This window comes from Balaenoptera musculus, chromosome 13 (assembly GCF_009873245.2).
Source record: "Balaenoptera musculus isolate JJ_BM4_2016_0621 chromosome 13, mBalMus1.pri.v3, whole genome shotgun sequence".
NCBI classification, from domain to species: Eukaryota; Metazoa; Chordata; class Mammalia; order Artiodactyla; family Balaenopteridae; genus Balaenoptera; species Balaenoptera musculus.
In genome coordinates this window covers 49,934,504-49,947,396 of record NC_045797.1, presented here as the reverse complement: position 1 = coordinate 49,947,396, position 12,893 = coordinate 49,934,504, and the positions used below count along the sequence as shown (strand labels likewise).

At 39.4% G+C, this 12,893-nt stretch overlaps 1 protein-coding gene across 3 annotated transcripts in view; it reads right to left on the bottom strand.

The window, feature by feature from the left end:
* Positions 1–995: 995 nt before the first annotated feature.
* The window catches only part of LHCGR (luteinizing hormone/choriogonadotropin receptor), a 64,658-nt gene continuing 52,760 nt past the window's right edge, over positions 996–12,893 (bottom strand). For 2 of the 3 annotated variants that reach the window (XM_036873562.1, XM_036873563.1), the window contains one exon: positions 996–5,829. In XM_036873562.1, the coding sequence (XP_036729457.1) occupies positions 4,677–5,829 (1,153 nt within the window). In that variant the 3' untranslated portion in view covers positions 996–4,676. The remainder of the gene's footprint in view (positions 5,830–12,893) is intronic. The other variant, XM_036873564.1, reaches the window with a different exon arrangement.

The window sequence follows — 12,893 nt, the reverse complement described above, 5'->3', positions numbered from 1 at the left end:
GTTGATTTCATTACCTACTGATGGGTCATGAGTCACAGTTAAAAATATTTTTAGCCCATGTGCCGAAGATAAAGTGAGACAACTCTTAATCCATTTTGAAAGAGTAAATTGTACTTTAAGTCCTGCAAGTTGGTGGAGTTTACCTGAGACTTGGCTTTAATATATTACTTTTACTTTCAGGAACCTCTTTATCATGTCCAAGCTTAACATTTCTTGTTGCATATTTTAACAAAATATCGTAAAGTAAGTTATATGTTCTTATAAATACAATAACTTGGCAAATGTCATCCTACACCCTATTATAGGTGGTGAATGTCTCTGTGAAAGAAGTTACAGTTTGTTGTGTTAAATGAAATTTATGTAAGTATTATGTATAGTAATTCCTAACGCAAACTTTTTCTCATGCATGCATCCTACAGTGCTTTTTTAACATACTTTCCACCTCTCCCTGTAGGCTAAGAAGATCTTGAGTTTGCACAGTCTCTTAGGGACTGACCAACTGACCTTGCCTGGATTACCTTCTTTACCTATTTTATTCAGTGTGCTATAATATGTGTAAAAAATCATCTGTTACAGCTCAGACTTCATAGGGCAATGAGACTCCAGTTCTGGCTGAGGCACTCAGTTGAAGTCATTTAAGTTGTGTAGCAAAACTAATAACTTCAGAATGAATAGCAAAGGTTAATTGGGTGGTGAGCAGGGGAATTTAGTGGAGGAATTTCTTTTGACTCTTGTTAGTAGGTTAATGCTGTGCTACTTTTCATGTAGATATACTCTGAGCTAGGTGGAAATTTTACTATTTGTAACTAGAAAGCTAAATTATAAATAAGTAGCTCATGGTAATAACTCTTAGGAAGTGACTTGATATTAATAAAAATATTGCACATTTTGAAGAAAAGATTCTTTCCAATTGTGAACACATTTATTGAAATCTTAGTGACCTAAAGATTCTTAATTTACACGTGGGCTTAATACATTTTTGAGGAAACTAAAACCAGGCCCTTTATAGCAAATGTTATAACATTTGGACAAAATGCCTTTTAAAAATATTTTATAAGTTTAGATGAGCTACTCCAAATTAACTCTTTTTAGTCATTTTGCTACCTACAAGTGATAAATTCAAACGTGGTAAAAAAAAAATACATGATAGAAGTATAAATTTCTTGAGCATTTGATGTTTTTATGATTTATGTATGAGAGATTATACAGATTAGGAACATACACACTTTCTATGAGACCATCTCATAAGGAAAATGCTTCTTAACAAGGATTGTTTTATATTTCAGTTATAAAAGTGAATCAGCTAAAAATATTAATCACCTCATGTGCAAGACTAGGATAGGTATAGTGGGAGAAACGAAGAAGTAGGAGATGAGTATATCACTAAAGGAATTTATAAGGTAGGTGAAATAAGAGATCTACATGTAAAGATAATAATACCAGCAGTGTAGAACAAAAAATACGTGATACAGATGACAGGTACTAAGGAAGTCTAAAGAGCTAAACCATCATGGGTTACATATTTATTATTTATGCCCTGCTTTATTTGAAGTAAAGGCAGTGTCTTGACTATAGTGGATTAGGGAGGGAGTGGATTAAGAAGAATTTGATAAGATAAACCTGTAGCTGGGGTCTTAAAGAACACAGGAGGAGGACAGGTAAGGAAGAAGGTGCGCCAGGTGGTAAGAGTGGCACAGGCACCAGCATGGAGATGCATAGCTAGCGAAAAGTAATTGGAGCAACTTGTTTCATGTAGAAAAACAGGAGATAAAGTGAGCAAACTTGAGGGTAGATTCTGGAGCTCTTTGAATGTTAGGCTAGGAGCTAAAATTTATAGGTAATGATGAACCGCTCAGAAGTTTTGGCAGGTGTGTAATAAGATGAGATCGGACTTCAGGGTGATTAATCAGTGGTGGTGGGTATGAGAGTGTGGACATGGGGAAGGTTGGATATGAATAAAAATGAGGGAGGTATAGTAATACTCCAGAGGTAAGGGGAAATGGCCTGAGATGTGGGCGTGGTGGTAGGGAAGCAAAATAAAGAACTGATGTGGAAGACAATTGAAAGGAATAATTAGTGAATGAAAGGATGTGAGAATGAGGAAGACAGTACACTATGACTCTATATGTTAAAACTTAAATTATAATGTAGAAAATAAAGATCAGTATTTGTGGAAAAGGCTGTAAAAGTTGTTTTCAGTGCATGGGTACAAGTACCTTAGGCTCAAACAATAATTAAGAGTTCATAATTAAAAGTTTCTCCACAAGGTTATATTTTATTTTTTCTTTTGTTTTACATTCTGCTGTTTTCCTTGCTTAGTTGTTTTGGTTCTGTGATTGTGAATCAAAAAGTTTATTGTGTGTGTATACAGCAACATGACTAATTAGCATTCTCTCATATCATTGAGACAAATTCTAGAACGCTTGCTTACAAGAGAGAGGACTGCATCTGAGTGAGGACAAGTAACTAGTTGTGGAGTAGAAAAGTCAAATATAAAAAACACATTACAGAGAAGAGAATATTTTATAAAGTTTATACTTTTTTATAGTCTATTTTGAATTATTTTGCAAAATGGCATAATGATTGAAAGCAGACTAAATGTGTAGAAAGTCTAGTTATGACTATACATTTATTTAATAAATGCCAAAGAAGAGCTAAAAACTGGAAATAGGTCAGATATCCATTGGTAAGAAAATGGAAAACAGTGTTATATTCATACAGTGGGATACTATTCATCAATGAAAAAGGAATGAACTACTAATTCAAGCAGCAGCAGTGATAAATAGCAATAACATTGTACTGAGTCAAAGAGCCTTACAAAATAGAGTATAAACTGTATGATTTTATTTATATGAAGTTCTAGAGCAGACAAGAATTAATCTATGGGGAAAAAAATCATAACCATTATTACCCCTATAGGGTAGGGGTGAGGGGTTAATTAAGAAGGGGCATGAGGAAACTTTCTGGGGTGAGTGTTCTATATCTTCATGGAGGTTTTGGGTGTCTCCATTTCTCAAAATGCATTAAATGATATGCTTAGGATTTGTCCATTTCACCATATGTAAATTTTACCTTAAAAATGTAGACAAATACTAAACTTTGGTTAATGATAAGCACGCTGAAGTGTTTAAGGGCTGACAATTACTGAGGTCTGCAACTTAAAATGCATCAGAAATGATGGATGGATAAATACTGGTAGATAATTATATAGGTATGTTATGAAACCAGTATAGTAAAATGTTGAATCTAAGTGTATGGATGTGCACATACAATTATTTCAACTTTTCATATGTTTGAAAATGTTGGGGGCCTTTGGATGGCTATGATTTACCAGTATGGGAGGCAGTAGAACACAGTGGTTAAGAGGCTGGGGTCCTGAATCAGAACTTTGAGTTTGAATCCCATTAGTTGAATCTGTTATTAGTTTTGAGAACTTGGGAAAATTGTAATAGGTTTTCCTCTATTATAAAATGTGAATAATATCTTTATCATAGAGTTTTATGAAGATTAAATGGGTTAAATTATATAAAATACTTATCAACATGTTTGGCATATAATAAACTTTCAGTGAGTTACTTTAAAGTGTCAAAGGAACTTACAAAAAACACTGCAATTAAAACCATAATTTCATTGTCCTATAAGAGTCAATTCTGATAAATAAAAATACCTCTAGCAAATATTGGATGTATTTTTCTATACCCTCAAAGATAGAAATGATGAAAGTTAAGCATTTTAAAATATTTAAATATTTTCTTTTACTTCCATAAAAGATAGGGCCCTAGAAAGAAAAAAAAAATTTTTTTCCTTATAGATTTCATAACTTCAGTGTAATCCAGCACATTTGTTGGATACTATTGCCGAGATCCTGAGCTAGGAGACAGGGAAACAAAATTGAGACAGGGTTCCTACCCACAAGGAGTTTACAGTATACTGTTTAATGCTTCATTGCTCTTTAGAGACTAAACACCAAACCAACAGGCTGAAATGTGCCTTTAGATGCTTACTTTACTTTAAATAGTAGAACCTAGATGGGATAGATAAACCTCTTTAGGACAGCACTACCCTGTAGAACTTTCTGTGATGATGAAACTGTTCTGTGTATGTGCCGTCTAATAGGGTAACCACTGATCATGTGTGGCTATTGAGCATTTGAAATGTGGCTAGTGCAACTGAGAAACTACATTTTTAATTTCATTTTAATTTAGCTACATGTGTCTGGTGGGTACCAGATTGAACAGTGCATCTCTAGAGTGTATTTCTCAAGCTATCTGATGAAAAGGACAAGTTATTTTAAACTTCAAATGTTATGGGCTAACATTTTTATAAAATGCAATAAAAATTATTGCAAGGACAAAATGAGAAAAAATTAAAGACATGCAAAATACCACCTCATTTTTAAAATATTAGATTCAACAGACATAAAATTACTTTGCCAAAATTGCTGTAAAAGTTTCTAAACACTGTCAACTTCTGTATTGTTATCATGTGCCAGTGACGCATAGTTTTTAGACTGGCAATGGTCATAGACCACACTTTGAGCTAGGACGAGGTCTTTTTTTGCCTAATGTGCCTAACACATAATTACCTGAAATTGGCTCTTTGTTAAAATTACTGGTACAGATAATTTTTTTTACATATTTAAGTATAATTCAGTAATGTGGTTACTGATATAACAGTTAACACTCCTTACAGCAAGTCTTGTCCAGGACAGCTGAATATTGACATTGTAATGTGGTCACCTTCAAGGTAGACTGGGAAGGCTTATTTGATCCAGTGAAGCCATTTTTGCAGTTGGAGGTATAAGCTGAAAAATCCTTCCTCCTATAAAGTTCAGCTCGATATTTACAGCAGCCAAATTTGCTCAGCAACAGAAAGAAATCCCTTCGGAATGCCTTTGTGAAAATTGCATACAGAAACGGATTGGCACACGAATTGACAGGATAAAAAAGAACCAGTAAAACCTTAGAGTTGGTTACTGTAATAAGGGGCACTTTGAAGGCAGCTGAGATGGCAAAGAAAGAGATTGGTGCCATGCAGGTGAAATCGGTGAAGATGAGGACTGCCATTTTCTTAGCAATCTTTGTATCTTTGTTAGTAGCCATCAGCTCTGGATTTTGAACTGCAAAATAAATTTTAATGTAGCAAGCACAAATGATGATGAAGGCCACCACATTGAGCATCAGGATGGTTAATATGTAGACCTGTGAGAGAGTGGTTTCCACATCCATGGGGAGGCAAATGCTGACCTTCATGTAATTGCTGACACCCACAAGAGGCAACATGGCGATTAGAGTAGAAAAGAGCCATCCTCCAAGCATAATCGGAATGGCATGTTTTAATCGCAGCTTTTGGTCCAGCTGAATAGCATAGGTGATGGTGTGCCATCTTTCTAGTGTGATGACTGTGAGGGTATAGACAGAAAGTTCACTTGCAAATACAGTGAAGAAGCCAGCAGCGCTACATCCACTCCCTGTCTGCCAATCTATGGCATGGTTATAATACTGGCCTTTGGTTTGGACATCAACTGAGGCAATGAGTAGCAGGTAGAGCCCCATGCAGAAGTCTGCAAAGGAGAGGTTGCACATGAGAAAGCGGGGCACTGTCAGTTTATAACGACTGGTCAGGAGAACCAAGAGGACAGTCACATTTCCCGTGATGGCTAAAATATTAATCAGCCAAATCAGTACTCTAAGGAAGTCATAGCCCATAATATCTTCACAGGGATTAAAAGCATCTGGTTCAGGAGCACATTGGAGTGTCTTGGGTAAGCAGAAACCATAGTCATAATCCCAGCCACTCAGTTCACTCTCAGCAAAGATGGCAGAATAACTGTAAGAAGAATAGTTTGGCTCAATGTAAACTTAGAATTTTTATGATTCTGGGTATTGAAAATATTCAGAAATCATCTGTAGTGTTTTTTTAAGGAAAACAAACAAAAGGAAACAAAGTCACAGCAGCCTTAGTCTTACATTTATTTATCTGAGAACTCTGAACTGATGTAGGATTTCCTTAAGAAGGGAATGAAAAGCCATTTAGACTTTTCTTTTAATATGTAGATTTTACACAATGATGCAAAGACTTAATGAAGCTGTGTACAGAGGATGATTTTCTTTGGAAAACAAATTTAGAGACATAATCTTGCTTGCTCAATGTAGAAGAACCCTTTCTTGACAGTTTCTTAGCTATTATTTATCTCCTTTAGTTGTCAACCAAACTGTTATCAAGCTGTCTGTAGTAGAACGCAAATGGGATTGGAAGGCTCACATTGTTAAAGATCATCAGCTACTGAAGGACATGCTTGCACTTAAGCCCCTGGCTAATCAGATAGCCCAGTTGAGAAATAGAAACCAAGGATAGGTTACTCGATAGAAATTTAGGAGCAGAGGAAGAATAGAGTCATGAACAATAGGAAGAAATAGTTTTAAATAGATATTTCTTACAGAATGAGTCAAATTCAGAGAGTGGATTGAAGAGGGGCTCTGTCCCTAGAGAAGGAATAGTCCCACCTCTGCCTCTCCCTTACTCCCAGCCACACTGCTACTGCTTGAGTTCAGATTTTCATTTTCTCTTAAGGGACAATTACATTAGTTTTCTTCCTGGCATCCTTCCTCTAGTTTTAGCCCTCTTCTAGTCCCTCTGTATATTCCTTCTGTATGGCCTTTCTTACGCACAAATATATTAATTCAAACATTTCCTAGTTTCTCATTGGCTAGGGGATAAACTCCAGACTCCTTGTGATGACCTCTAAGTCTCTCCTTGATCTTCGTTCTGTCTCCTTCTCCAGTCTCATCTCTAAGAAGCAGTCGTGCTGCACAGTGCAGAATGTGGGCTCTAAAGCAAGACTGCCTGGGTTCCAGCTTTTACTGGCTGTGTAATCCTGGGAGAGTTATTTAACATCTCTGTACCTCAGATTCTTCATTTGCCAAATAGGGATAATAATCATACCTCCCTCATTAGGGTTGTGCTAAGGATTAAATGTATTAACACATGTAGATTGTTCAGGATAATGCCTGACACCTATTAAGTGCTCAGTGAATGTTAGAGATTCTCATAACTATCTCTTGCAAATCCCCTGTGCAACCCTTTGGTCACATGAAATGACATGTAGCTCTCAGAATAAGTTCTACTGTTTCATCCCTTTGCATTTGAATGTGCTGTTTCTTCTTCCCTTTCTTTCCTCATTTCTCTGGAGAATTCCTCCTGATCTTTAAAGATAAGCATCTCTATGAAGCCTTTCCTGATTCTACACCTCTAAGGAGTTTATCACCCCTTCTCTCAGCCATGGCTGCACTTAAGTACTGTTGTAATTCTCAAACTATATTGCCATTATGTGATAATGCATGTCTTCTTTCATAGTCTGTGAGGCTATTCTTTAATAGCCTTGAAGTCAGGGGATTAGATCTTATTTATATCTAAAATCTCAGTGCCTCACATAGTTTTAGCTCAGAGTATCCATTCAGTAAATGTTTGTGGAATGAATAAACCAGGGTGATGCTGGCTTGGAAAGGAATTGAGAGGATACAGAGACAATGAATGATACAGTATGATGCATGTAGGCTTAACAAATTTTCTGTTTGCCCACAGTTGGCTAATACAATCTTGGGAGGTGGAGAAAGGGGCATAATTTTTCTGTCTGGGCCATTACAAATATGTATTTCACCTTAGAGTTCCTCACACATTAAAAGCATTTTTCTCTAGTCTTAAAACTTAGCTTCTCATTTTCTGTAGAAGGAAGTGTGTACCTAATACAGTGAGTAGATAAAATGATATATTTGAGCAATACAATTACCTAAGGGAAAAAACACAGATTTAGAAAAAAAAATGGAAAAGAAATCTATGACTGGGGACTCCAAAAATGTGCTAGCATATCATAGAAACCACACTGGAACTGAAGAAGTACTGCTGCCACACACAGGAGACTGCATAGGAACCTCACTTGTTTTATTATTAAATATAAGCATATTTGCTTGTCCTCATGCACATCAGTATAATTACCTAATTTTTTAAAAATATTTTAATTAATTAATTTATTTATTTATTTTGGGCTGTGTTGGGTCTTCGTTTCTGTGTGAGGGCTTTCTCCAGTTGTGACAAGCGGGGGCCACTCTTCATCGCGGTGCGCGGGCCTCTCATCGCGGCCTCTCTTGTTGTGGAGCACAGGCTCCAGACGCGCAGGCTCAGTAGTTGTGGCTCATGGGCCTAGTTGCTCTGCGGCATGTGGGATCTTCCCAGACCAGGGCTCGAACCTGTGTCCCCTGCATTGGCAGGCAGATTCTCAACCACTGCGCCACCAGGGAAGCCCTAATTACCTAATTTTTAAATCTTTGAAGATATATGGTGGTTATAAGAATGATGAGAGAAAATAGGTTTTTTCTTACCATTGGCAAGGTCCTTAAAGACCAGCTCATTGAACCCTTCATTTTATTGGTAAGGAGACCAAGATTAAAGGAGGTAAGTGACTTGCCTCAGGTCCCTCAGCACTAGGCACTAGTGGCAATGCTAGGTCTTCATATGCATGGTCCAGGGACCTTTCTTCTACTTCACTATCTCTCAGTCACTATTTTTCAAGGTGTGGTCCTTGGACCACTTGCATCACAATCACCAGAGTCTTTGTTACAATGAAGATTCCTGGCTTTACTTCAGACCCTGAATCTAACTCTCTAGGGACAGAGCCCAGGAATCTGCACTTTAAGCAAGTTCCCTGGATGATTCCTACAAAATAATAGCCTTTATTTAATCAGATGAAAACTTTCCAACTATTGCCGCTTCAGTTTCCCTTACTACTTTCCCCTATTAAAACTACTTCAGCTGCTATTAGAAGCACTAATTTAAAACCACTAAAAATTCTGCCATGATTTCTGAATAAACTTATATCACTAAGAGGTCAAACATGTTCCCTTGGATTTCCCTGGTGGTGCAGTGGTTAAGAATCCGCCTGCCAATGCAGGGGACACGGGTTTGAGCCCTGGCCCGGGAAGATCCCACATGCTGCAGAGCAACCAAGCCTGTGGGCCACAACTACCGAGCCTGCGCTCTAGAGCCTAAGAGCCACAACTAGTGAGCCTGCGTGCCACAACTACTGAAGCCTGCGCACCTAGAGCCTGCGCTCCACGACAAGAGAAGCCACCACAATGAGAAGCCCGCGCACCGCAATGAAGAGTAGCCCCTGCTCGCCGCAACTAGAGAAAGCCTGCGTGCAGCAACGAAGACCCAACACAGCCAAAAATAGATAAATAAAATAAATTTTAAAAAAGTTCCCTTTCCCATTCCCCTGGTCCCTTGCTCTTTCTTTTTTTGCCCTACTGGGCACATGTCTAGCAATTCTCCTTGGTGATTTGTCTTCAGACCAAAAACCTACCTGCTGCTACTTACATGTGTCCTGGGATGGCTCCTGAGGGCAACAACGTGACTGTTGACAAAACCCAGCATGGAGCTGTCTTTAGTACTGAAGGCTGTGCAGGGAGTGTGAATGGACTTGGATGGGCTTAGCAATATTGAGTCAGAGGAAGGAGAAGCAGTAGCACCATTGCTCCAGTTACAATCAACAGGCAGGAGAAAAGACAGGGATTTTAGGAGGACAGTGGGGCCAACCATAGCAGTAAGGGCACCGTAATATCTTGGGGAGAGCAGATAAGATTTAGTGGCTGGCTCTAGAATTTCTAAACTCCAGGGACTCAGGCATAGCAATCTGGTGGGAAGGGAAGGAAGGGGACTTACCACACAAGATGCTTTCACAGGGAACACACTCTTTTTACTTAGATTATGTGTTAATTTCATGTAGTTTTAGGGATGCTGAAGATTAGAGGACTTGTTTTAAAACAGTGTTAGCATAGTAAACTCAAGATTGGATGCTCATTTTGAAAGGCGTGGAGTGGTAGGGGCTGATGGTTACTGAGACTGAAGTAAGTCTCCTTTTCCCCCATAACACCCCTTGATGGTACCATTGACTCTACCCAGAAGTGGTTTCCTACTAATGAGAAAAAATATGCCATATGGTTGCAAAAGAGTTATGTGGAAGGTGATGACGGAGAGAGTACTGAGAGAGAAGAGTGGGAATGGTAAGGAAAAGGAATGCTGGAGGATAGTTGGTGTCAGACCTAAATGAAGAAAAAAGAAAAGAAGAATACAGGCTATAATATAAGGTACCCTCGATGCTGTCACAATCTTTAAAAACTCCCTTCACTCTCATGGTTCTGAAAGCCAAATGATATTTCTGCTGTCCCTTACAATTAAGGAAAAAAGTCTCAAATCATATCCATGGGACTTCCCTGGCGGTCCAATGGTTAAGACTTTGCCTTCCAATGCAGGGGGTGTGGGGTTGATCCCTGGTCGAGGAGCTAAGATCCCACGTGCCTCGTGGCCAGAAACCAAAACATAAAACAGAAGCAATATTGTAACAAATTCAATAAAGACTTTAAAAATGGTCCACATCAAAAAAAAAAAATCTTAAAAAGAAAAAGAATTCATATCCAACTCTGAGGAGCTCCAAAGCCCAGGATCCTTCTATCGTATTACCCTGCTGACTCTATATATCTTGCAGATTGATAGGAAAAAAGAGAAAAGAAAAGAAAAAAAAAGGTGTAGAAGAGGGAATGGAGATTGGCAAAGTATCTTAGAAGGGCATCTGGTTTTGTAGCCTGAAGGACATGGGGGAGGGGATGGGAGTGGAAGGGAAATAATAAAACTTCTAAATCACAGTAAATGTGGCATAGGGACACTGGGATTATCTTTTGAGGCATGCTCTTTTACATTTGAAGGTATGTGAAGTGCCAAAGCAGCTGAAAAATGTTAAAATCAGTAGAATAGAAATGGAGCTCCCGTCTAGTGTGTGTCAGTGATAGTGTTAAGTATGAATAATTTAAGCTCCAGAGCATAATGGTCAAGGTGGCCTAAGTCTCTTTGAAGGGAAGTGGCTACTTGTAGAGGCTGTGCCTGCAATCAGTTAATCTTTGTGGAATGCTGACCACATGACTATTGAAAATCCTTACAAGTGAGGCTATCATTAAACAAGCCCTTAGTGACATCAGAATACCTGCAAATAAAATTTTAATTCCTGAAGAGAATTTAATATAACTGTAGAATGAATATGTAGGTATGTTTTTTAAAAGTATTTATTTTTAACCAGTTGAAAGAGATAATTGATCAACTGGATGCCACTTGCAAAAAAAACCACAAAAGAATCCCCATTTTAAAACTATAAAAAATGCTTTGCAAACATGCCCCCAACCAAGATTTTTATCAAAAGAAAATCCTTGGGAGACCTTCAAGATGGCGGAGGAGTAAGACATGGAGGTCACCTTCCTCCCCACAAATACATCAAAAATACATCTACATGTGGAACGACTCCTACTGAACGCTGGCAGAAGACCTCAGGCTTCCCCAAAGGCAAGAAACTCCCCACGTACATGGGTAGGGCAAAAGAAAAAAGAAAAAACAGAGACAAAGAATAGGGATGGGACCTGCACCTCTGGGAGGGTGCTGTGAAGGAGGAAAAGTTTCCACACACTAGGAAGCCCCTTCACTGGCGGAGATGGGGGGTGGGTGGGAGGGAAGCTTCAGAGCCACAGAGGAATGCATAGCAACAGGGGTGCAGAGGGCAAAGCAGAGAGATTCCCGCACAGAGGATCGGTGCTGACCAGCACTCGCCAGCCCGAGAGGCTTGTCTGCTCACCCGCCGGGGCGGGCGGGGGCTGGGAGCTGAGGCTCGGGCTTTGGAGGTCAGATCCCAGGGAGAGGACTGGGGTTGGCTGCGTGAACACAGCCTGAAGGGGCTAGCGCGCCACAGCTAGCCGGGAGGGAGTCCAGGAAAAAAAGTCTGGACCTGCCTAAGAGGCAAGAGACCATTGTTTCGGGGTGCGCAAAGAGAGGGGGTTCAGAGCATCGCCTAAAGGAGCTCCAGAGACGGGCGCGAGCTGCGGCTATCAGCGTAGACACCAGAGATGGGCATAAAATGCTAAGGCTGCTTCTGCAGCCACCAAGAAGCCTGTGTGCAAACACAGGTCACTATCCACACCTCTGCTCCTGGGAGCCTGTGCAGCCCGCCCCTGCCAGGGTCCCGTGATCCAGGGACAACTTCCCCGGGAGAACACATGGCGTGCCTCATGTTGTTGCAACATCACGTCGGCCTCTGCCACCACAGGCTCACCCCGCATTCCATACCCATCCCTCCCCCCGGCCTGAGTGAGCCAGAGCCCCCTGATCAGCTGCTCCTTTAACCCCCTCCTGTCTGGGCGAAGAACAGACACCAGAGGGTGACCTACATGCAGAGGCGGGGCAAAATCCAAAGCTGAACCCCAGGAGCTGTGCGAACCAAGAAGAGAAAGGGAAAGTTCTCTGGGCAGCCTCAGGAGCAGCAGATTAAATCTCCACAATCAACTTGATGTACCCTGCATCTCTGGAATACCTGAATGGACAACGAATCATCCCCAAATTAAGGCGGTGGACTTTGGGAGCAACTGAAGACTTGGGGTTTGCTTTCTGCCTCTAATTTGTTTCTGGTTTTATGTTTATCTTAGTCTGGTATTCAGAGCTTATTATCATTGGTAGATTTGTTTATGGATTTGGTTGCTCTCTTCCTTTATTTTTTTATATATATTTGTATATATATATATATTTTTTTTTTTCCTCCTTTTTCTCTTTTTGTGAGTGTGTATATGTATGCTTCTTTGTGTGATTTTGTCTGTATAGGTTTCCTTTTACCATTTGTCCTAGTGTTCTGTCTGTCTTTTTTTTTTTTTTTTAAGTATAGTTTTTAGTGCTTGTTATCATTGGTGGATTTGTTTACTGGTTTGGTTGCTCTCGTCTTTCTTTTCTTTTTTCTTTTAATAATATTTTTAAATTTTTTATTTTAATAACTTTTATTTCTTTTTCTTTTTTTTTTCCTCCCTTTTCTT